Source organism: Electrophorus electricus, chromosome 16, assembly GCF_041902795.1.
Source record: "Electrophorus electricus isolate QZ-2024a chromosome 16, ASM4190279v1, whole genome shotgun sequence".
Lineage (NCBI taxonomy): Eukaryota > Metazoa > Chordata > Actinopteri > Gymnotiformes > Gymnotidae > Electrophorus > Electrophorus electricus.
This window is the reverse complement of record NC_137512.1, coordinates 22,889,430-22,915,901: the sequence shown is the minus strand read 5'-3', so window position 1 is coordinate 22,915,901 and position 26,472 is coordinate 22,889,430. Positions and strand designations below refer to the sequence as shown.

General features: G+C 40.8%; 1 protein-coding gene across 10 annotated transcripts; it reads left to right on the top strand.

Moving 5' to 3' along the window:
* Positions 1 to 3,071: 3,071 nt before the first annotated feature.
* On the top strand, positions 3,072 to 26,472 carry si:dkey-106n21.1 (solute carrier family 23 member 2). 10 transcript variants are annotated; one of them, XM_081699195.1, is made up of 13 exons: positions 3,072 to 3,142; positions 3,226 to 3,311; positions 6,583 to 6,726; positions 9,088 to 9,245; positions 11,882 to 12,053; positions 13,609 to 13,790; positions 15,584 to 15,701; positions 16,466 to 16,622; positions 18,769 to 19,022; positions 20,212 to 20,376; positions 23,399 to 23,507; positions 24,898 to 24,993; positions 25,303 to 26,472. In XM_081699195.1, the coding sequence occupies exons 2-13, from the start codon at positions 3,237 to 3,239 to the stop codon at positions 25,488 to 25,490; spliced, it is 1,818 nt and encodes a 605-aa protein (XP_081555321.1). In that variant the 5' UTR covers positions 3,072 to 3,142; positions 3,226 to 3,236; the 3' UTR covers positions 25,491 to 26,472. The 10 variants fall into 10 exon arrangements, 4 of the variants coding, with proteins under 4 accessions (XP_081555321.1, XP_081555322.1, XP_081555323.1 ...); XR_014117656.1 differs by lacking the exon at positions 25,303 to 26,472 and adding exons at positions 20,769 to 20,905; positions 21,868 to 22,135 and having other exon boundaries at positions 3,103 to 3,311; positions 22,287 to 23,507; positions 24,898 to 24,934; XR_014117657.1 differs by lacking the exon at positions 25,303 to 26,472 and adding an exon at positions 20,769 to 20,870 and having other exon boundaries at positions 3,103 to 3,311; positions 21,868 to 23,507; positions 24,898 to 24,934.

Here is a 26,472-nt window from a genome sequence, read left to right as displayed (position 1 = left end):
GTGGCGTTTCACTCCACTTTCCTTCTCTACACTTTCCATCTCCTCTTTTGAATTTCATGCCATCACAGTGTCTTTCCCCACCAAACTTCTTATCATTGTCATCTACCGCCCTCCAGGTTCCCTAGGTCACTTCATTGATGAGCTCCACATCCTTCTGAGTAATTTTCCCATTGAAGGAAGTCCACTCATTCTCCTTGGTGACTTCAACCTTCCATCAGACAAGCTGCATTCCTCCTGCATCCTTCTACTGTTGACAGCATTTGACCTCACCCTCAACCACTCTCCTCCGACTCACAAAACAGGCAATGTTCTGGACCTGATCTTCACCCCTACCACCACAACATCAGACATTGTAGTCACCCCCCTCCACCTCTTGGACCATCACTTTCTATCCTTCTCTCTCTCCCTTCCTTCTCTTTCCATCCAGTCCTCTCCAACATGTTCCTCCTTCCTCTGTCACAGTCTGCATTCCATAACTCCCTCTTTCCTTACTTCTACTATTTTGTTGACCCTTCCTCACCCTGACTCTCTGTCTTCTCTCTCTTTGGATGCAGTTACTAATTCTTTCATTTATACACTCTCCTCATCAATGAATCTTCTGTGCCCTCTCTCCTCTAGACCCGCTAAGTCCTCCCCACCTGCCCCCTGGTTAACAGAAACACTTTGCTGCCACAGGAGAGAACTAAGGACTGCAGAGAGGAGGTGGAGGAAATCTCACCTAGAATCAGTCCTCAGCTCATACAAGTCTCTCCTTTCCAAGTTCTCACTGGAAGTAACATCTGCAAAGTCATCCTACTACAGAGAGAAATTCAAATCATCATCATCTGATCCACGCAAACTCTTCACTATTTTTTCTTCTCTCCTTAATCCTCCCTCCCCTCATCTCTTACTCTGGAAGATTTTATCACCTTCTTTGAGAAGGTTGCAACAATCCACCAGTCCTTTTTCTCTGTTTCCACTCCTCCAACTAATGTGCATTCCCCAACATCCAACTCTCTGACTTCTTTTTCTCCTCTCTCCACAGATGAAATTCTTCAACTCCTGACTTCCAGCAATCTGACTACATGTCCGCTGGATCCGATTCCTTCTGCTCTGTTCCAAACAATTGCAAGAGATCTGCTTCCTTTCATCTCTGTCATCATCAACAACTCCTTATCTTCAGGATACGTGCCTACTACATTCAAAACCACCAGGTTGGTACCAATCCTCAAGAAGGCCACACTTGACAGCTCCAGCATTACCAACTTCAGACCAGTATCACTTCTCTCTTTCCTCTCAAAAGCCCTTGAACGAGTAGTTTATAATCAACTGTCTCTTTTTCTCACCCAGAACCAGCTGCACGATCCCAATCAGTCTGGCTACAAACTGACACATTCTACAGAAACGGCCCTCATAGCGGTGACAGAGAAACTTCATGCCACTAAAGCTGCCAAGCAGTCATCTGTTTTGATTCTTCTAGACCTTTCAGCAGCCTTTGACACAGTGAACCACAACATTCTTCTCTCTGTTCTTTCCAGGCTTGGTGTGACTGGCTCTGCTTGGAGATGGTTTCAGTCCTATCTAGATGGACGGTCCTATCAGGTGACATGGAGAGGATCCACGTCAAAACTGTGCAGACTCTCCACTGGTGTTCTACAAGGCTAAGTATTGGGCCCCCTTCTCTTCTCTTTGTATACTCGTTCTCTTGGTGATGTAATATCTTCTCATGGTTTCTCCTACCACTGCTATGCCGATGACACTCAGGTCTCCAGACGTATCTCGGCATGCTTGACTGACATCGCGTCATGGATGACAGCCCACCACTTGAAGCTCAACCCCAGTAAAACTGAGCTTCTGTTCATCCCAGGTACTCCCAACCCTTACCACGACCTTACTGTTTCCTTTAAGAACTCCCTGGTATCACCATCCGAAGCTGCCCGTAGCCTGGGCATAACTTTGGACAACCAGTTGTCGCTCTCAACTCATGTTTCTAATCTAACTGAGTCTTGCAGATTCCTCCTTTGTAACATATGAAGGATTTGACCCTTTCTTTTGCAGGAAGCTACCCAGGTGCTTGTGCAGTCTCTTGTGATCTCAAAGCTAGACTACTGCAACTCACTACTTGCTGGTCTTCCTCTAAGAGCCATCAAACCTCTACAACTTGTCCAGAATGCAGCAGCACGACTGGTCTTCAATCTTCCGCAGCACGACTGGTCTTCAATCTTCCGAAGTTCACACGTTACTCCACTGCTACGCTCCCTTCATTGGCTCCCTGTAGCTGCACGCATCAGATTTAAAACCTTGATGCTTGCCTACAAAGCCAAAAATGGACAAGCCCCTTCATACATGAGGTCAATGGTCAAAGCCCGATCTGTACCTCAAGTACTTCGAACCTCAATTATGGCTCAGCTTGAAATACCTTGCTTCAGGTCTCATGGACGACAAGCATCAAGACTATTTTCTGTCCTGGCTCCAAGATGGTGGAATGAACTCTCGCCTGCTGTCCGGACAGCAGAGTCCCTTGCAGTCTTCAAACGCAGACTGAAGACCTATCTATTTGCAGAATATTTAAAGGACAACTGACACTGCTCCCATATTGACTGACTAATGTAGTACTTATTGTAGGGCATTATTTATGCTTTTTAACAAACTCTAGCACTTATTGTTTATAGCACTTATCATTGTTTAAGATAGACCTCATGTATTTTGCACTTCTAGGTATCAGCATTCATCCCTGTATTCTACAGTATTCTAGTTCACTGGTATATTGGACTCTGACCTACTGTACTGTACTAGGATGTATTCTATGAGTAAATGACAAAGCACTTTTGTAAGTCGCTCTGGATAAGAGCGTCTGCTAAATGCTGTAAATGTAAATGTAAAGACACCATATGCTCCATACAGAGATTGCAAAAGGACAAAGTTGTTTTCTTTTTCCTTTTTGTCTTTTCCTCCTTTTGTCTGTCAACACAAACATGCCCCCACAGTGCACTAAGCAGTCAAATAGGAGTGGTTATCCAGGCACATGACTTAGGAAAATTAAAAAAAAAACTCTCCAGCTCACAAGCGATCATGGTCTGAGTGGTGATTATAAAGACGCTTAGTGAAGCCTCTGGTAATATCTGGCTCCGGCTACCTTGACAACCAGCTCAACACAGCCTTTGTAAGTTCCAAAAGCCACTCCTGCTTAGAACTCCCAAAAGTGCAATCCAAATAGCTGCATGCCTCCTCTGTCTCCACCTTAAGCAAAGCCAGCCATGCATCTCACTCCAGGAGACCAGGAGGTAGAGGCCGTGCCGAAGGAAACTGGAGCTGCCCAGCCGGTGTTTGAAGTAAGTGCAGTCAGTAATGTTGCCATTTGCAACAAAAAATACAAACTCATGCCAGCTTGTTAGAACTACGCAGAGTAATATAGCGTCATTTTAAAATAGGTCAGCCTATTTCAGCAGCATGTGTTTCACCAAATGTTCCACTCATTTATTAGCTGTTAAAATGGAATGGGCAGAACAGCAGGTCTGCTAAGTTGATTTCTACATATAGTAGCGCTCTGGACTTTTTACTCGACAAGGATGTTTGTTAAGCCTGTGGAATATACAGTTATTCTTTGTCACTGTAATTAAAATACTGTTCATAGTATACTGTATTGTGCAATTCTACTTTAATTACTATAGCATCCTTTTGGATTATACCATCCACAATGGTATTGGGGACTTCAATGTCATTATTACACTCACTGGAACAACTGTGATCTGAAATTTCATGGGTGTATTTTTTTGCGAGTGCATACAAATAGAAGAAATGTATAATATTTTTATGTGCAACTTGCTGCTTTTCTTGAGATTTTTATGAGAGTACACTAAGCATAAAAATCTCTTATTTCAAGTCAGTAAATGGGAGCTAATTACAATAGATAAAATGCTTCCCGTCAGGATGAAAAGGACCTTTTCTTTCTCTATGGGAATAAGGTTACATACAAGTTGGCAGGATTTTGGCAGGAAATTGCTTCAGACTCTTTTTGGACAGGACAACATGGACATTTGTAGCTTGTAAATTGTAATGTAACTGGCAAGAAGGTTCTGAATAGTTCTGTTATTTTTGAAACTATTTCATATCTTTACACTATGTAATATGATATGTAACGCATTTCCGTGTAACTGGCACGGCACTTTAAAACACTTCTAAACACTTCATCCACTTCAGTCTGTGAATGTGCAGCTTCCAAAGATTCCACTGTTTGGGATAAATATTTCCATGGAATCATGCAACATAATTTCAAGAATCAATCAGAATATGTCTGATGCATTAAAATAATTTTGACTGAACAACAAAATGAAATAAACACATTAATGTTCATATATCTTCATAATTGTTGCTTTTTAAATGTAGTAACAATTTTTACTGTGTGATTACACATATTTACTGTTGGTTTTTTTTGTTTTGTTACTGGGGTTACATGTACAGATCTATTTATTTGGTTGGTAAAGGCTTTATGCAGGTTTTGCAGCCTTTACCTAGACTCTCACATGCACCCCCCAACCTTGATACATGCCTGGTTTGCTTTATTTCATGTGGGTAAAACCTTTTTGGAAGTTGCAAAACACAGTACTTTAGTTTTATTTCTTATTTCGTCTAGCAGAACAAACTTTGAGAGCCCACCAGTCTTTTTACAGGGACCATACTTGCTTAAGGCTGTACTGGCTAAAGACCATGCTAGATTAGGATGGCTGGATTAACTAGGAATCAGACAGCAAATGAGTAGTGGCTGCAGACAGGAAGGCAACCACTCACTGCAGTGCTGGAATATAATCAGAAGTAAAATGTCAAAGAGTCACTATTCTTGCGCCAGCAAACCCCTTTTATCCTGTTAAAGAAGGAGTCTTATCTCACTTAAATATATATTACAACCTCCAACCAACTTTGCAGTTGCAGTGGATTGTATTATAAAATGGCTGAAGTCATTCAAAAGGTCCTGTCCTGGATCAAGTCTAATCATATTCATTAAAGTGCTGCAAAAATAAGAGAAGCATATCGCTGACTGTGACTGCCACAATAGCTGTGTGCCATGCGTGAAGTGATTCCATCTTCCACCAACATTATCATTAAAAATGTTTAGCATGCAGGCACCTTGAATGCATCAACTGCAGAAATTTGGACTGCTGTAGTGCTTTACCAGAATTAGGGCTACAGAATACAGAATGAATATCACTTAATAAATAATAAATATGCTTGGCGGCTTGCTGACTGTTGGCCAGTTAGGTATACTGGAGAGAGGATTCCCATAATACCATACTCCTCTCCACAGCAATAAATCATTAATTTTTAACTAAATAATATTAAAAACTATAACCCCAAAACAGTAGATGGTGATAATAACAGCACTAGCTCTTCTCTCACACCCAAGTAGTTTCCACAGGAGATTAAAGCCTCACAGATGAGATTTGTGTCCAGACTCTTTTTGCTGTTATTGTGCTTGTGTGAACAAACGGCGTGAATAATCATTGGACACCACTACATTTTCTCTCTTTTAAATCAATGAAGGTGATTCGAACTAAGTATCTGAAGAGAGGCATCCGATTGCATTTATCTTTTACAAATTTTCTCCATAGAATGCAGTCTGTATGCAATAGGTTTTGGGGATCTTTTAACTATTCACCAATAGATGGCAGTGTATCCTAGGTAAATCTTTTTAATCCGCTAAGTGCATTAATGATGGTGTGTTTAAGTGGTGAATATTTCTGCTTCTACGGGTGTGTTCAGGAGTGTGTCTGAATTATTAATACTATATGAAAAGGTTCCGTTAACTCCTTGTATTACCAATGAACCTGAGAGAACTAACAAGTAAACATGTGAAATGAACAGACCAGCATAAAACATAAAACACTGTACATCCAGACAAACTGCTGTACAATGGGCTGAAGTGTCAATAAAGATTAATTACTTTAGGCAGCTATGGACACACATGGAAGGTAACAGTGTTCCTTTTCATCTCAGATGCCATAAATCACCACATAATAAATCACAAGCCCCTAGACTACGACTAGTCCTAAAATCATTAATCACAAAGCTCTAACAAATGATTTAAAAAAAACAAAAACAAAACAAACAAACAAACAAAAAAAACCCTTAATCATGGTCTCGTCTGCTGCAGGTGGTTCTACAAAAAATTGCATTCTGTTGTGCTGGCGGTGGCAAAGAGACATGGAAGTGTCCTTAGGAACTTTTGTGCCGGTCCCCCCGCGTTACAGTTGGTCCTGGCTATCATGTGTTCCCAGTGAGCACGGCTGGCCTAGTTTACCTTCATGACATGTTACTGACTGAACGAGTACCCTCATTTATTGTCAGTGATTGGGCCGTTGCATTAATAAATGTCCCAGAGGTCAATAGGAAACAGTGGAAAAGCAAGTTGTCTGTGAGGAATGTGTAGAAAAGAACGACGCAGCTAACTGATACTGAAGCAATTTAATAGTCACACGTCTTTGCATAATGGGACTCTTTCCCATTTTCTTGAAACATTTGATTAATGTGTCCCTTCAGTTTGTTTAACTACGGTGCTAATTTTAAACTTAATGGCCATTTACGCGTTGCACTTCATCTTTCTTCCAGATTTCAGCTGGCAGCCACGCTGTCGCGGCTGAGCTGCGCACTGACAGCTCACCTGAGAGTCTAGACACCCAGCCTGGAGCTAACCTCATGTACTCTATCAACGACCGCCCACCCTGGTACCTCTGTGTCCTCCTGGGCTTACAGGTATGAAACCATCCTTGTGTTTGTTTGTTTTTTTTTCTTCAGTATGACAGTCTGATTATGCAGGGGAGATCATATCATTGTACCCGTCAATCCTACAGAAAGTCCACATTGTCTGTAATGTCTGCCTGTTACATGAGCGACAAACCCTCCTTCAAACTTCAGTTCCAAACCTGATCTAACACAGCTGACTAAGCTAATGAAAATCCGTTGTAGCATCTGAATACTTGTGCAAGGTGTGTTAAATTATGACTAGAGTAAAGCTCTACATATAGCCTGCTTTTCAAGAGCGTTAATCGAGATACGTGCGCCGTGACATCTGGGTGGGGCATGGCAGGGCAGCTTTATGGGCAGTAACAATGTATATTTTTAATTTGAAATCCAGCATGCTGGAGTACGTACGTACAGACAAACAGACAGGCAATTTACACATCTGTTTGTGGATAAAAAAAATACAGGATCATCTGCAGGCAGTTTCAAAGTCAAATGTATTTATATAGCGCTTTTTACAGCACACATTGTCACAAAGCAGCTTTACAAAACTTTCAATACGTCAGATCTAGCACTTAGAATTAGCGTAATATTGCCCAGCTGTCATTGGTCACCCCGTGTTTATGTGCCTCCTTTAGAGGATCCCGAAGGCCTTGCTGTACTCGCGGGTCTCACATGCAGCAGCGCAATGAGCTCTGCTCGGTTTAAACCGAACGCGTGCTTAGTCTCGGTGCAAACTTCTTTTACTATGTTCATCTAATGAGTTATTGTGAGACCGTGCTGCCAGATCTAGGTTAGCAAAGTTCCCTGTACATTATGTGAAAATCTGGTTAAAATCAGATAATCTGACTGGTAATGTATAACAGTGGTTTCTCGGAACTTTCTGTAAAACAGAAACAAATTGAAAGTCATAGCTATCAGAATTTAAATGAACAGGGGTATAATCATCTTCAGTACATTTTTTTTCCCACTAACAGTACCTTAAAGCCAAAACCTAGCTGTTTTTCTTTTCTATCTGTGGCCTATCTTATTGTTTAGAACAACAATTGTTTAGATTAACACGTTCAATCTAACATTGTTGTTCCACTTTTCGACAACACATCACTGACCTTTCAGTATTGAGTATCTTGTGCGCAGTAGAAAATTTCCCATTGGCTACCACGGCAACAATACGATATTGCTGCTGGAACAAACCATGTGTTTAAAGCACGTGACTGCAAAGTGGCGTTCATGCTTGTTTTTTTTCATGCAAGGCAGTAGGTTCAGGTACAGTCTTCCACATTACATTATGCATTTAAATCTGCTATACGGGGAGTTAGCCACAACTTAAAGAGAAGTAAAGTGAAATAAAAAAGCCAATAAACATGACTGGAGAAAAAAGGAAAAACAAAAGAATTCGAAAGAGTGATTGAAGGCATTACCCCTCAACACAGTATATCCTTAACAAGGCCTTTTATTACTGTGTGATAACTCTGCTTTATTAGATCTAGCATATGAAAATGAAAGCAAATCCCTTGGTCCTGCTGCGGAGCATGTTGTTCTCGAGTGTTTCTCGAGTCTGTTGGGAGTAGAACATGTGCCAGGGCTTCTCACTCTCTCAGCTGTGGAGCCAGTGACATCAAAGAGAAGTCAAGGCAGGGAGAGAACATGGAGAAAGGAGCGGACAGAAGAGCTAAGCTGACATGTGAGATGAGCCAAGATATGGTGATTATGTGGAGGAGTGCAGCCGGGGGGGGGGGGCTTCCTCCTCCAAACGGCCTTGCTTTCATCCCTGAAGTGGTGGGGAGACTGAGAGGAGGAGAGCCGGGATTTCACGTGAGAGAGGGGACCCCCGAAGGGCTAGCTGTGGCTCTTTTGCGTTTTGCAGTAGAGTATTTATACAACACCACGTTTCAGCATCATGAAGTGCAGCAAAGTGTTTTCTGCTTCATTTGTAAAAACATTTGTATGCCGTAGCCTACCGAAGCAAACATGGCTCGTAGAATAGAATACTATACTGAAAACAGGGCTGCCAGGAGACGACGAGGCAAAAGCGTGTAACTGCATTCCTCCTGTGCGTCCACCTTTCTTTGGTGTGTCATCAGAGTTTCTTCACTCTGAACCCATGTCAAACCAGACTTGGCCCCAACCAAAGGTTTCCTCATTCCGGCCCCCATCACCTCTTCACCTCAACAAATTTATGAAGCGTATTGCTGGGAGAAAAAGGACTAACAATTCATAACAGATTGCCGCACATCTGCCTTGCATTTCTTCCTGTCTCTCAGAGTCACTTGCGTAGAGCATAGAGACATCTTGTGGCAAGGTGTTTCTCACCAGATCTCTGGTTGATTTCCTCCATCTTTCTCTCCCCTGCTCTGTCTCCTCCGTTGGAAGCACTACATCCTGGCATTCGGTGGCATTCTGTCCATCCCCCTCATTCTGGCCAAGCCGCTCTGCATTGAGGACAACTACGCTGCCAAGGGTCAGCTCATCTCCACCATCTTCTTCGTGTCGGGCATTTGCACCGTGCTCCAGACCACCTTTGGAACCAGGTAGGCCGAAATCCTCATTCACTGGAGCAGATCTGGACCATCTTGCGAAGATCCTGCCACATGCTTTTTCCTTTTGCTGGTTCAGTGTTAATCCAGATCTGAGATACCTTTCTCTAGCAGTTTCTCTCTTGGCCTGAATAATGATGTTTTCTAGTTTAGTTGGCGTGCAGTGTTATTTCAAGTTTGTTCATACATTAATGTCTAATAGTGTGCTGCTCTCTAATTTAACAAAACATCAGACTAATGATGTAAGTTATGTTACAGACATGATAGATGTCGTCAGACTAATGATGTAGGTTATGTTACAGACATGATAGATGTCGTCAGACTAATGATGTAAGTTATGTTACAGACATGATAGATGTCGTCAGACTAATGATGTAAGTTATGTTACAGACATGATAGATGTCGTCAGACTAATGATGTAGGTTATGTTACAGACATGATAGATGTCGTCAGACTAATGATGTAAGTTATGTTACAGACATGATAGATGTCGTCAGACTAATGATGTAGGTTATGTTACAGACATGATAGATGTCGTCAGACTAATGATGTAAGTTATGTTACAGACATGATAGATGTCGTCAGACTAATGATGTAAGTTATGTTACAGACATGATAGATGTCGTCAGACTAATGATGTAGGTTATGTTACAGACATGATAGATGTCGTCAGACTAATGATGTAAGTTATGTTACAGACATGATAGATGTCGTCAGACTAATGATGTAGGTTATGTTACAGACATGATAGATGTCGTCAGACTAATGATGTAAGTTATGTTACAGACATGATAGATGTCGTCAGACTAATGATGTAGGTTATGTTACAGACATGATAGATGTCGTCAGACTAATGATGTAGGTTATGTTACAGACATGATAGATGTCGTCAGACTAATGATGTAGGTTATGTTACAGACATGATAGATGTCGTCAGACTAATGATGTAGGTTATGTTACAGACATGATAGATGTCGTCAGACTAATGATGTAAGTTATGTTACAGACATGATAGATGTCGTCAGACTAATGATGTAAGTTATGTTACAGACATGATAGATGTCGTCAGACTAATGATGTAGGTTATGTTACAGACATGATAGATGTCGTCAGACTAATGATGTAGGTTATGTTACAGACATGATAGATGTCGTCAGACTAATGATGTAAGTTATGTTACAGACATGATAGATGTCGTCAGACTAATGATGTAGGTTATGTTACAGACATGATAGATGTCGTCAGACTAATGATGTAGGTTATGTTACAGACATGATAGATGTCGTCAGACTAATGATGTAGGTTATGTTACAGACATGATAGATGTCGTCAGACTAATGATGTAAGTTATGTTACAGACATGATAGATGTCGTCAGACTAATGATGTAGGTTATGTTACAGACATGATAGATGTCGTCAGACTAATGATGTAGGTTATGTTACAGACATGATAGATGTCGTCAGACTAATGATGTAAGTTATGTTACAGACATGATAGATGTCGTCAGACTAATGATGTAAGTTATGTTACAGACATGATAGATGTCGTCAGACTAATGATGTAGGTTATGTTACAGACATGATAGATGTCGTCAGACTAATGATGTAAGTTATGTTACAGACATGATAGATGTCGTCAGACTAATGATGTAAGTTATGTTACAGACATGATAGATGTCGTCAGACTAATGATGTAAGTTATGTTACAGACATGATAGATGTCGTCAGACTAATGATGTAAGTTATGTTACAGACATGATAGATGTCGTCAGACTAATGATGTAAGTTATGTTACAGACATGATAGATGTCGTCAGACTAATGATGTAAGTTATGTTACAGACATGATAGATGTCGTCAGACTAATGATGTAGGTTATGTTACAGACATGATAGATGTCGTCAGACTAATGATGTAAGTTATGTTACAGACATGATAGATGTCGTCAGACTAATGATGTAGGTTATGTTACAGACATGATGTCATTTACGCTGGGGACATGGGCCCAACACTTTCTGAAATGGCTGATTTTGTCCCTACCACTTTTTGCACTCTGAAAATGAGTGTTTCCTTATTTACAAGCTGTCCCTGCTTCATTTATTAAATTATAATTCAAGTAATATGCTTGTTTTAATCAATAAAATGTTATGTATTATGTCCTAATGAGAGAATTAGAAAAAGTTCTGTTTTAAATTGTCACATGTAGCCTAGATAATAAACAAGGCACAATTGACATTTTGTGAAATGAAATAAATAGAAAATAAATGTACTGCAAATATATTTTATTCCAGAGTGCTGATAGCCTGTTGATTGATGACAGCCGTAACACCATTTGTGAACCTCTTCTTTTCAGTCCCATCACTCATTTATTTTTAGTGAACGCACTCCGTATTTGAGGGGTAGCTGAGTTGAATACAATGCCCGGCCCCACAGTCTTGTCCCCATCACTTTTCAAAGCATAGTCACACCCATGAATTTTTGTAAGATTAATGGGGTTGCCTTGTGTCCAGGAGAAGGGAGCACAATATTACATCGCTACTGAACCAAAATATCTGTGTTTTGTTAGGCTCAGCGTAAGTGTAATGGTTGACACTAACAAACCTGTCTTCTGAGCTGCACTGTCCCCTCAGGCTGCCGATCCTGCAGGGCGGAACGTTCACCTTCATCACCCCGACGTTAGCCATCTTGGCTCTGCCCAAGTGGAAGTGCCCAGAGGAGGGCCTGACCCCTGACCCTAATAGCACGCTGGTGCCTGCCTCCCTCTCAGACCCTGAGGAAGGGTGGAAAGTTCGCATGCGTGAGGTAATATAAGCAGCTCCCCACTGTGTATGCTACCTTGTGTCCGCAGAACTGAATACCACGTCACTCTTAAAGAAATAAGGGAGTTGGATTTTTTGTTGATGGTTTTGAAAATTGGTTGTCAACTAATCCAGTCATTTGAGTATGACGTGAAAGCATGCACAATGAACTTCGTTTCAGTATTGAGTCATTACATCTTTAGTTTTAAGACTTGTCTTTATTAAAATGAGAATACCACATTCCAATCTAAATGGTCAGCAGTTCAAAGTATAACATTTATTCATAACTACTATTATCTACCATAACTACTATAATCTGGGTGACAGTCATACCAGGAATTGTATCATTTGAGCCATACTTTGGACACCTTCCATAACTTGTAAACTGAGAGCTGAATTTCTCATAAACCTGGATAACTTAAGACAGCAGAAGGAGAGGTAAGGGGCATTTTAACTGGGAGATCTTCATTTTCAGTTAACGAGACGCTAGATAAATATTGCTTTATGAAATTTCCCTCTGATGTTATGCAGCTGTATAGTACCATCTTATCATAGATCTGACATGCTGTTGCTTCACGGGTTCTGTAACGGTGAGCGGTAAGTTAGGCGGACACTTGCGGAGAAGAGCGAGATTTATTCAGGGCAAATCCAGAATCAGTCGTTATAACGGTCCTGGGTCATATTACCAACACGGAGAGTACGGGGATACATGATTAACAAACAAAAACAAACGAAGGCAAATGGGAAGCAGGCTAAAACAAAAAACGCTAGGAAAATCCGGGGCTAAGAAACAACGAGGGACTGATCGTGACAGTTTCTTACTTGATAACTGAGGCCCCGATTCTTCAGAAGTCCGTTAAGAAAACTTCCGTAATGTGAGACAGCCAATGTCTGCCTTAGGTTTGAGAGTAAGAGTAAGAATAGGGGAGTCTTTATTCATTATACCTGAGCATAACAAAATTTCAGCAAAGTATACAAATACAAATTTACATGGGTGGAAGTCTTTGTTGTCTGGGATCAATGACAGTTTTTGTGGCATGTCAGTCATTTGTAGAACCATGCTAGAGTGAGCCATCTGAAGTTACCCCCCAGTTAGGCACAGTCGAAACATTTCTGGAGAGGGAAGATTTATTTCTCTAAACACCTGAATCCTAAAATTTAAATTTAAATTTCAAAATTGTATATGTATAAACTACAGTTTCTGTAGAATTTACAAGTATGAACAGTCTAGAGAAATCCTACAAGCCATTCAAGTTCATTTTCTCTCTGGGGTCTCTCAGTCCTCTGAGCTACCAAACTGTTTTAAGGACTCCCTTAAAAATAACCTTGTCTATTGTAACTAGTTTGTTAAATAAGTAAATAAATTTCAGTTTTTATAGCTGTTTACAAAATACCTGAATCCAGCAATCAGCAGCAGTTAGGTGTGCTCTGACCTCAACCACAAAAACACATCATGACAATCTAGAAAGTCTTCTCTAGGTCATGAGGCTTTTGGATTTGGCAGGCAGTGCATCACATTTCCTCAGACCTGCTCATCTTCAAGTGGGCTCTTTCCCCAGGTCCAGGGGGCGATTCTGGTGGCCTCGTTGCTCCAGGTGACACTGGGACTCTCGGGCCTGGTGGGGCTGGTTCTGAAGTTGATTGGGCCGCTGGCCATCACTCCCACCATCAGCCTGATCGGACTGTCACTCTTCATCCAGGTCGGGCAGAGAGCAGGAGCACACTGGGGCATCGCAGCTCTGTAAGTCCATCTGCCTCCGTGCTGCTGAGTCTGTAGAGTCTGTCTGTAAAGTCTGTACAGTATAGGTGTAGAGTCTGTGTGTAGAGTTTGTAAATCTGTGTATAGTCTGTAGAGTCTGCCTGAAACTCCAAGGCAGCTGTGGATTTAAGTGTAACATGGGTAAGACATGAGAAAGAGTACTTGTTACTGGTGGAAGAGGTAAATCCTGAACCTTGAAGCCATTTCTCAAAGAATGCTAAGATGAGACTCTGAGGACATTTGCTTATTGATCTGAATGTCTGTGCGATATAGTTGCATTAGCAGACACATCCATCACATTGCCATTCATGGGTCCATATTCTGGCAAATCAATATATAATAATCTGAATTAAATAAATCTGAATGAACTTTTCTGGCTTTAATCCTATTTTAGTGGGATTGTAGCATAATGCAGATGCATTTCCTTCAAACCTCCACAGGTCATGAGCAGATTAGACAGAGAGAAGATGAGGGTGACCTTTACTGTCTCTAGTATGGCATGCACCATTAAATGGCCAAAAGAGAAGTTTCAAGTTTCAAGTTTGGTTTATTTGTCACATACATAGTGATGCACAGTATAACTGGTAGTGAAATGGTAGAGAGTGCTCTGTCCAAACTGAGGAAAAAGAAAACAGGGGTGCATAGAGGAATATATATTCTATATATGTACAAAACTATATTAACAAGGTATGTACAATATATGTATATTATGTTTATATACACAATGTACAATGTATATGGTTGTGTGTATATATGTATTTACACAATGTACAGAATGTACAGATCCGTTTTGTAAAATGACATATTTACAGTTTTTAAGTTACATGGTGGTAATTGAATATATATATATATATATATGCAGTTATTGAATATATATACAGTTATGTTACATGGTGGTGGTGGTCCCCACAGTTTATCAGTTTCCCTGATTCAGGGCCCGAATGGCCTGTGGGAAGAAGCTCCTCTTCAGTCTCTCTGTCTTGGTCTTCAGGGAGCGAAAGCGCTTCCCTGACCTCAACAGAGACAAGAGCCTATTGTTGGGATGGGTGGGGTCCTTCACAATCCTCCTGGCCTTGGTCTGGCACCGCTTGTAGTAGATGGTCTGCAGGTCAGGAAGTTCCGTGTGAGTGATGCCCTCTGCTGAACGCACTACCCTTTAAGTTTAAGTCCTTCCAGGTGCACTTTACAACCCAGCAGGAGCCAAGTGCCTCCAGCTGCCTCTGTGTGCACACACGTGTGTGGCTATGTGTGGGTGTGCATTTGCATATATGAATGTTAGTGCATGTACAATATGTGTTTTAATTCTTGCTGTAGACTTCTGCTGCAGTACTTTACTGAGCACCACTAACTAGATGAACCAATCCATCTCCTCAACTACTGTTTGGCTAGTGCAGTTATCGAGGAAGAGAAAGGACATTTCTATATTATTGACAGGAACAGGCTTTGGCATGCTTTATTGTTTGTGCATTTGAAGATATCTTAAGGTGTAGCCAAATATCACTAAAATCATTTTGATTGCTGTACGTAGTTAAATGCACTGGATATAGATTATTTGTAAGTAACATATGCCATATGAGCAGTTATAAATGTTGTGAATTTTTGTTTTAAGGAAGTATCTTTACTTCTTTTACAGTAGAAATATCAAAGGCAGTACATAGTTACATCTACATATCTTACATTCTCTGTCTGGCTGTCCTGATACCAGGAAGTTTAAATGTTCTATTATGAAAATGTGAAGCCTCTTACTGACAGCATGTTTGATCCTTTGTCTACAGGACAGTGTGCCTTATTCTCCTCTTCTCCCAGTATTTGAGCAAGGTTGATGTTCCTGTAATCACTTTCAAGGACAAGAAGTGGAAGGTTTTTCGGTACCCTCTTTTTAAACTGTTTTCGGTGAGGGTTTTTGAAATGTAATTTTTGATGTTTAGGAATCTCTAATCCTTAACTTTTTTGTTAAAGTATCTGGTTGTTGTGAAGTATGATAGCAAAAGTGCTTCTCCCTTAAAGTAGTGATATTTTCACTCATTTGACTCCAGTTTTTATTCATGTTGACAGAACTAGGATAGCTTGGGTTCCAGTACTTTCAGTAAATAAAACTAGACAATGAAAGCTGATGTTGAGTGCTTGCTGGAATTAGACCTCACTTTCCTGCCGTATGCCATTTTATTTGATCCAGATCAGTGCATTACAGGCAGTCAGAAAGCAATGTGTGTAATAAAAGGCTACTATTAACTGTCAGGAGAAAAGTAAGCGTTTAGGTTATTTAAACCAAATAACCTCCTGGAATTTTCTTTATGGTGTCTTTTAACTAAAGTTGTCTGTGAGGGTTTTGAGGAACTTTCACTGATCTGTCAGCTTATCCCTAGAAGCTGTACTAAGACCCCTAAACAGCCGAGCTCATTGACTGCTGTTACGCAATGTTTTACATGCTATATTTTACATTAGAAAAACAAATGGGCTTTTTCTTTCCTTCTGTTTAACTTTTTGCGCTAGAGCAATATCTGAAGCATTGCTTGCGGTCTTTTGCATGTAAATGGAGATTTCGCAACAGTGGTACAACTGTCTGGGGGAATCGTTGATCACGGAGTTAGCAATGTCCCTGTTAAGAAAAGACAAAAGAATGTAGACAGCTGCTATTATTTTGATGTCATTTACAGGCTCTGTTTGGGATGTGCGGGGCTTGGCTAGTGTGCTTTCTGCTGACATACTTCAATGCTCTGCCCACTTCCACCACTGAGTATGGCTATAGGGCCAGGACCGACATCAGCCTGGACGCATTTAGCAGCGCTGCGTGGTTCTTTCTGCCCTATCCAGGTGAGTGTGTGTAGCAGGACCTCAAACATCTGTAGCTGTGCTCAGTGTCTAATGAACATTCCATGCAAATTAATTTGCAAACTTTGGTTTGTTAATTACACATTATGAAAAATTTTGTGAGTATGAGAATTTTTGAAAAATTTTAAAATGGCTCTAATTAGAAATTTTGGTTATGTTAAAAGCGGAATACTACCAGAAAGCAGATGGTTTAGGGATGGCGAGATGCATTTGTAAAGATGAGCAACTTTTATTGTAGGCAAATGCAAAATCAAGAAACAAACAGAGACCGTGGTCATGCAGATAAATCTGTGTGAGACTCTTACCCTCTAGAATCAGAGTTGGTAATCCTGGTCCTAAAATAAGAAATGTTCTCAAATAGTGGAGATAAATGATGCTGTGTATACATTTACAACACGTTTACAGACACCTTTAAGGAAGTTTGATGCACCTGATTTTCTGGAAACAACCGCAGCCTTTTCTGACTAATTCTGACGCTTCAGAATTTCAGATTGCAGGAGGTGTAGTGGGAGACTTGTGGGCTTTTGTTGGTGTACTTCAAAAAGCATACAGTTGTTGAGTTTTAGCAGTGGAAGTGATTTAAGTGTAAGTGAGTGGAAAAACACAGTGTATAATTTAAGCTTCCTTGGTTTGTCTAGATCCTATCAATAATTTTTTATCCAATGTAAAGTGAACTTCCCTGTCAAAATAATCTGTAGTCTCCCTATTTCCTTCAGAGCACAACCTCAATAAGGATGTCCAACTACCATCACCAAGCTGCAACATTTTTTCAGAATTAGTACTGCTTAAATAAAAGTACTCAGGAGCTAACAGAAACCTGTGTAACCTCTTGAAACATGTATGACCATTTTTTTAAAGCAATGGTTTGCCAGTTTTAGCAAGATGTCTGTGGATCCAGAAATAGCTCTTTCTATGCTAAAAGTTTGTTTATTGATGGTCTAGTTAACATTCAAAAGAGTTAGATTCGAAACTACAAAGGTGTGAGGGCCATTGATGCTCTGTTCCACAGAGTCTTCACTAAGTTAGCCATCTAATTTTAGTAATACATTTGCATCCCTTTTGGGACAACACTTTTAAAAATTGCTGCTCCTATGTTAGCCATCTAACCTTCTGCAACTAGATAGCCTGCTCTTTTTAATTATACAAGCTATGCACTGTAAAGCATATAGTTTCAGAAATGAACTATTTAGTTAATGAATGTATGAAAATGTCATTTTTTTAAATTTTCATTGTTTTCAGGAAATGTTGACTGATTCTTGGAGTGTCTCTGGTTCTTGGAGAGTGTCTTTCATTTTCTTTAGCTTTTAACTTTTGCAAACAGGCACAGCACAAATAGTACTGTTTCCATGAATAGCACAAAAACAAAAGTTACAAAGGTTACACCATGCTTGTGAACCCTTTTTCAAGTATTTAAAAACAAACAAATGTTGACATTTTTCAGAGTCTGTCTTCAGCTATATTCACCACTCACAGATAAACATGTACATATCATACATTTTTACATTCAGACAGTTCACAGAATTGAGGATGATTATCAGAACAATTGCAGTTTTGTTTTCCTGCTAAAATGACCACTTGGTAACCCTTTTGTCTGAAAGTTCTTCAGCTTGTCAATGCATGTTGGCTTTCGGTTTGTGTTTACATGCCACACTTCAAACTTCTCATGAACGCCCTTATACATACACATAACATACACATTGTTACGTTTGTTATGAATCCATTAGCACAAGCAAAAAGGTTACTTTTAATCAAAGCATTACTCTTTTTCTCTCTTTGCTGATGGAGGGAAGTGATTTTATCAAAACATCTAAAGTGACCTCTAAATAATTCTTTTTCCACCGCGGTGTAATTGATCTTTGTTGTAGTGCTGGCACCGCAGTCAGTCTAACCAGTTATGCAGTAACACACACAAACACCTCAGTCAGTCTAACCAGTTAAGCAGTAACACACACACGCACACACTTATTGCTTATTTTCAGCACCAATGTCTAGTTCATCCTTATGGACAGCTAACATACCTGCTATTGACTCGTCATAAAGGGCTCAGTAAACATCCCGTTGAGTTGATTTCGTGTATGCCCCTAACTTTGAGCTCATTGCTCTGGCTCTTTATCCCATAACCTCACAGGGCAGTGGGGTCTTCCCACTGTGAGCTTCTCTTCTGTCCTGGGTATGATGGCTGGAGTTCTGGCCTCTACCATGGAGTCCATTGGGGACTACTATGCCTGTGCGCGGCTCTCTGGTGCACCCCCACCCCCCACCCACGCTATTAACCGCGGCATCGCTGTAGAAGGCCTGGGCTGCATCCTGGCTGCTCTGTGGGGCAGTGGCAATGGGACTACATCGTACAGCCAGAACATCGCCGCCCTAGGGATCACCAGGGTAGGTGTGATTTTACTCTGTCAACGGTCAACGGTAAGAACATGTCCTGTCATGTGTAGTCTAACATTCATCTGCTTTGTCCTGTTGTTTTGTTGTGCTTTCAGTTTAAACACATATGCCATTTCAGTTGATGACAGCATGCTATTTGCTTGTGTAAAAACACAAATTTTGTCACATAAAGATGTGTATATGTATGTGTTTATGTTTTAAGTAATGCCCACTATTGCTTTAAATATCTTCTAAAAATGTGGAAAAATGTTCTCAGACAGTTATGTGGTGTATATCAACACACAAAGGGAAAACATGATTTGCTGTCTTGGCAAGAATAATCTCAAGTATGGTTGGAATTTAGGATTAAAACTGCGATTACATGAAAAAACAGATGAGAATAGATTAGAAAAGATTAGTCATGCATGCACTAAGACAAGTGTGATAGGGCAGACTGTTTGAGTGCTGGTTTAGCCTACTTAATCAAAGTGGTGTGGTACTCATCGGTATGCAGTACCAGCACCTTTCGTTTTACTGTATGATAACTTTGTCTGTTTATTTTGTGTACTGGCACAATGCTTGAGTGAGACAACAAAACAACATACCTGTAGTATCCTACAGATATTACATTATTAATCTAGTCTATAGCTTATTATTATTATATTTATTATTATAAAATTACTAGTTTGGTAAGTTGTTGTAAGCTTGTGTAAATAAATGTATGTTGTGAACATGAGTGATATCCCCTAGTATATTTTATGTACTGCAGAAATTCAGAATGTACTACTTAATGTTTCACCGATACTGGTCAATACGCATGCGATTCAGAATGTACTACTTTTTGATGTTTCACTGATAATGGTCGATACACAAGCGATTTAGAATGTACTACTTAATGTTTCACTGATACTGGTTGATACACACACCAGCATGTGATCAAGGGGAGTACCAGACCTTCTTTCTGACTTCAAATGCTGTATTTAATTGATATATATACTCTAATGTACTGTGCTATAGCTCCACCAAAACTAACTTCTTTCCATGTAAATATAGTCTGCACTATTATTATTTAAAAATTCAAATAGTGTGCATTAGTACATGCATATGTCGTTCTTGGATGTGCTTTTGCTTTGCTATCCTCCAAAGTGAGCTGAGTTTGACTGGCACGTAGTGTGATTTATAACAGTAGTGTTTTTGCCAGGTCGGCAGCAGACTGGTACTGCAGACGGCCGGTCTCCTCATGGTGATCCTGGGACTGTTTGGGAAGTTCAGTGCCGTGTTCATCACCATCCCAGACCCGGTCATTGGTGGCATGTTCCTGGTCATGTTTGGAATGATCACTGCTGTGGGAATTTCAAACCTGCAGGTAAATGGACATATTTCATCAGGAGAGTGATATGAAGTTTTTATTGAGCAGAGTCTTAAAATAATTCTCTGAAGTTAGCTTAGCTGTATTGTATTTATGGCTGCATTTCAGTTTAAAGATTTGGATGGTTTATCACCAGATGTATTTTATAGTCAAAGAATATAATGAAATTACAACATTAAGTCAAAGCATAATAGTCTAATTAAGTGTCATTTCTAGCAGAAAATAATGTTCAGAGCTGTTCAAATATTATGAAATTGTTCATTTTCTGGCAATATTAGTGCTTTTATAAGTTATGTAATAAGGCATTCTATAGGTTAATGTAAGGCATTCGAATTCACTGCTTGATAACCACGCATGTTCAAGTTCAAGAGGTTTTATTGTCATTTCAGCTATATACAAGTACACAACAAAAACGAGACAATGTTCCTCCAGGACCATGGTGCAACATAAAAACAACAGTGCAACAGACAACAGACAGACAACATGTCTGAGTAAGAGGAGACATGAGTGATATCAACATGTCTGAGTAAGAGGAGAAAACCACATCTGCCAGTATGCTGTTAGTATACTATTAGTATGTTAATATGTCTGTTAGTATGTGGAAGCTATAACTGTAAGTAGTGTACAGCCCAAAAACATTTGGCATGGCACTGAAATAACTAGTTGCCAGCCCTCTTCAGATGGGATTTATTTTACGTGGGGATGTGGAGTGGTGTAATTATTTCCCATGTTCCTCTGTGATTTTAGTCCCCTCTGAATATGGAATGTCAGTTATTTTTATGGCCTAAGCATTCCAGTGAGAATTGGTCATAAACATTTCAAAGGACTTGTGGTAAAATTACTTTACAGACATGTGTCTGGAAAATTCATGCTGTCTGAATAATACTTTATTCTGGGCACAAAACACATCATGTACTCAGTGAAAAATTGCATTGCAGTAATTCAAACAAGCAAATATAACAGTAGTTATTTTAATTTTCCCAACTGCTTAAGTGTCTTTAAAACTTTTGACTGAAGACCTGTATTTAGATTTCATTCTTGCACAGAGCTTGCCCAAGCAAACAGAAAATAAGCAGCACTGGTGGTAGAGGTGTTGCGATGCAGCAGGCGTTGTAAACTCGGGGTGTCGTCTAGAACACAGTAGTGAGGAACAATGCGTAGCACTGTTCAAGCATTCCTTTGGGCTTAAATACAAAAGCACAAAGAGGCAAACAATGCACAGGTGCAGGTGATCAATAATCAAGAGACTGGGAGAAGGGAAGGTGCCAGGTGTGTGTGTGGCAGTGGGCGTGTCCCTCGGAATGGGTGCCTGGCACAGCATGGCAATATCCCTCCCCTGAGAATGGGGTATGCCCACACAACAGGGAACTGACTTGGACAGATATGCCCAATGCAAGGAGGTCAATGGAAGGATGGAGAATGAAATAAAATGCGTTCGATGTAGCCGGACACCAGTAGTGATGTGCGTTATGTGTCCCATGCCCACAGGTGCTGGTCTGTCAGGTTGCTTGCCACTCAGGAGTCAATCAGGGCTGAAATAAGAGAAGAGTGATCCCTGTCACTGACATGCAAAACATTGATGAGGTGGGAGAAGCACTCACCTTTATCCCCTGGCCAGCCCTGGTTTGGACTGCTGCTCTACCCAGCTGCATGCACTCCTCGGGGAGTCCTCGGGCTGTCCTTGTGTTGGTGATGTGAACAGCCTAGGGAGGGAGCGATGTTTGCCTTCCAGGAGGCAGTCATACGTAATGGCAAGGTGAACCACATCTTTCAGACTTGCCGCCTCCTGTTTCTCTGCCTGCAGCTTCCCTCGTAGACCCATCAGACACCCATGAGTGCTGGTTCATTCCAACGCGTACTGGCGGCCAGTGTCCTGAATTCTCTGGTATTCTCTGCTGCTGCCTCAGGCTCAGCAGGACTCATCGGCAAACCCTTCCCCGACGTGGATGTGGAACACCGCCGTCAGCTCCTGGATGAAGTCTGGGTAGTCCGATAGCAGTGGAGAAGGGAGGACGCTAGCCTGGGACTTGGTCCTCCGTGTGAGCCCTGTCACTGATGATAAATACCACCTTGGCGTGATCATGCAGATGGGGCTGGTTAGGGAAGTAGAGCTCACACTGAACTGACACTTCACATCCTCAGCTGCCAAGGAGCTCAAACTCTCACCAGCACAGGTGGCTAGACTGGTGGAGAGGCTCTCCATGCAGCAGGTGAGGTGGTCAACCATGGGCCAGAGTTCACCTAGTTCCTGCTGCTGCCTACAGAGAGCTGCAGCTTGGAAGTAAAGGACCTCAGCCCAGTCCGGTGCACTCACTGCTCTCCCCTTTTTTGCACATTCCGTGAAGGGAGCAGGGAGAGAGTGTCTTTATTCTCCACAACGAAAAAACAGACAAACTGACAAGTGGGGAGTGGAAACATTTTACTGGGGCATTTGGGTCTAGTGTTTCCCCTGTCATGATATATCATTATTGTGATGTAATTTTGCTATTCATGTTCGTTACTATTATATAAATTTGAGTTCACATCACTCAATCTTATCTCCAAGCTGCCTGTAAGCAGTTTCAAGCATGCCCCTCCCCCTCCATCCCTCCAGAGCATTGACATTGGCCAAAGGGTTCTCAACATGCATCCAAGTCACAATCAGGCATTTCCAAGAAGAAAAATGTGTGACCCTTGAACTATTGGCAGCCCACAAGCTCACAAAACAGTGCAACTCGTTTAATCTCGGCTCGCTGCGTCTCTCTGAAGCAGTCAGGGGCAGAAGGTTCAAGTGGGAGTGTGCCTCTTCTTTTTTTTTTCCCCCACACCACACACATTTAACCTCTTGACTTCTCCAAAATTACTTTTCTCACTGATGTGTGGAGTATCATTTGGAAGCTCCATATTGCCACCCAAAGACAGGGCCATTATGGTGGCCATAGACACTCTGGGCCTAAGGAAGTGCCAATGTGTGTTTCTCCACAAAGGAGCAGCAGTTTGGAACACTACTAGATCTTTTAAAAAGGTTGCTTTCTTGCAGTACATCGACTTGAACTCTCCCAGGAATCTGCTGATCCTCGGCTTTTCAACCTTCAGTGGACTTGTGCTGCCAACATGGTTTCATTCAAACCCAGACATGATTAACACAGGTAAAAATGAACTGATCTTGAACTTTCTAAACCTCTACAGACCCTTGAAATCAATAACATCAATACTCTGCACCTTTCATTATCATACCTGAGTATTCTGGGAGAGATCTCTGTCAAAACATAACAATATACACAAGATAGAATGTGTGTTCTGGGCCTGGATACTCTGGGTGTTTTGTCACACAACCCCAGGACAGGGTGGTGCCCAGCTTACACATAGTCACCTTTAGCTAATTATCACATCTATTATCAAGCAGACCTGACATGGTAGAGTAGAGAAAAATACCTTGTATGTACAGTGCAGTGGTCTTCCCCAGTTGGGGAACTGTTTGCTTAGGCGCTTGACCAAAGCATTTTGTTACTAAGTGCGACAATATGTTAAAACAATTTCTTTACTTGCAGAAATTAGCATGATATGCTAACAACCCAATGCACATGTTACCATTCAAAATTGTATACTGATTATCTTGTTTATTGCTGTGGGATGTGTGGCACATGTTAGAGGCAGCAATAGAGTCTACATTCGCTGATGTGTGTTATTAAATGCACCAACACAAACTCCCTGCAAGACATGTGTATGCCTGTCCTCATATGTCCTTTCAGGAAGGAATTAACTGCAAGCAACAGGTTTCTAAGAGCCACCTTCATCTCCGTTCTTAAAACACTGAAGGCTCTTTGCCTTATAAACTTAGTGCTAGTTTCCTGGACAGGAATTGGTTGCAAGTGTTTTAAGTTGTTACTGCCATGTCTGTGTTTCTTTGTAAATGTTTGGTGACCAAGCACAGGTTGTGCTTCGAAGAATTAGCAGATAGCGGCTGCCTGGGTTTCCAGCAGAGGGATGAGGGAGACGTTTATGTGGTCATGTCCCTGTTAAGCATCATGGTAATGACAGGTCACCTGCTTAATCGCAGAAGACAGGAGCATTGTCTGAGCATTTGAGGTCAGGCCTGATTATCTGCCAATCCTCTTTAGAAGTCTTGGCTTGACTGTAATCTCCTTACTTCATTTAGAAGTGAACCACCTCTGAAAGCACCTTCCTGGACATCAGTTCCACCTGCCCTCTTATTGACCTATGGCCTAAATATTCTGACTGCTTGGCTAACAGTGCTTGAAGTGAAGGGCTTCACCATAAACAAAAGTCCTTAATAAGAGGTGCTTAAGCATATTATGTTCAGTCTCTTGACCTTAGATCCCTAAGCTAACACATTGATCCCTGGCCAACTCACTGCACGAAGTACTAGTCAGGTGGGGACTAATCAGCCAGGAAAAATCCACACACACACACACACACACACACACACACACACACACACACAATGACGTGCATAGTATGTGTCCCTGTATGTTTGCCGTATACTTGAAGGGCTTTTGTGTGTGTATTTTATAACAGGCATATCAGAATTAGATCAACTTATCATGATCCTCTTCACCACTCACATGTTCATTGGTGGGCTCTTTGGGTTTATTCTGGATAACACAATTCCAGGTAAGCCACATATCTGATGGACTTTAAAGGCTGAAAAAGAAACAAAAAACATACTTTAATAACCTGAGGAGCCTCTATTGGCAGGCACCTGTTTCTCAAGGAAGGTTATTCTTTCTCGACCTTTTATAAATTGTTACTTCAAGATCAAGGCTTTAATGATACTGACTTGATTTTCCAAACACAGCCACAGGGTTATTTTCAAGTCATGAATCACCATGAATGAAATCATTTGAGATAATTTGAAGCTAGAATTTGGAAACCAACTAACCAAGCAGGTATTTTTGCCCTTTACGTTCTCTTTGTCAACAGGTTCAGATGAGGAGAGAGGGACAAAACGGTGGCGGGAGAAGCTCCATAATGGCACAGAGACATACTTCAGTGACCAATCGTGCTATGACCTGCCTTTCTGTATGGCCTTTCTTCACAGGCACAAGTTCCTCCAGTACCTTCCATTTCTCCCGTTCCTCAAGTCTCAGGACGAGGGAACGCACCTTTAAGAACCACGAAACCATAAACTTTGATCTTAAAGTGTTTAAACCTTTTACACTTTCAGCTGACACATTTAAAAAAAATTCCCCTTGCCCTTAGTGATTTGTCCTGCCAGCAGGACCTTTTAGTTACAATAAAAGCAATTTACACAAACAAAAAAAGTAATGTTTTGATATAATTTTATGCAGAATTTGACAATTACTTAGTCTGATATTTTGGTGGGCTACTGTCAGATAAAGAACAACTGGTTTCAGTGGCTGTTGCTGAAATCCTGGCACCTGAACAATCCGTTTGTTTACAGAAATATAAGTATAGCAGGTGTGATAGGAGCTCTTGTAGACTGACAGGCTAATGAGCATAACATAAAGCATTCCAAAGCAAATTCAGTGATTGAATGCACAATGACTGCACATTAATGTCTCTCATTTTCTGATGTTCCCATACAACGAATGGTTTTGCTGACTCTGCAGTGTTTTGATGAATGGTTTAACTTTATGGTACAGTTGTTAGATAGGTGTCTTATGGAAAGGTATAACATAGTTACTTCCCTCCCCATTCTAATGACCTAAACAGTTTAAACAGCTTCTGTGACAATATTTATAGAAATGTAGCAATTTGAATTGAGCTATTTTGAAAAAGGTTCTTTAAGAGCTCTACTGAGGTGAAGGTATAAGAGCTTGGAGAATAGCTCAGAGCAGCTAGCGAAGTGGATAGCTGCCAGGCTAGCTCATGATGTTTCATACTATATATGCTGAAGACTTTCATAGTGAATATGCTGAAAAAAAACAAGTGTTCTTTTGCTTGCTTTGATGTGGATGTTTTCTTTTGAAAAGCTTGGCTAGATCTGAGCACACTTGATGATAACTTTTTTGGATATTTACTACAGATTGCTGTATAAGGAATGAAAGGGACTGTTTAAAATCTATTTTTTATTTGCACATGATGAGAAGTTAGTGGGCCAAAATACATAATAAACAACTCTGGAAATAA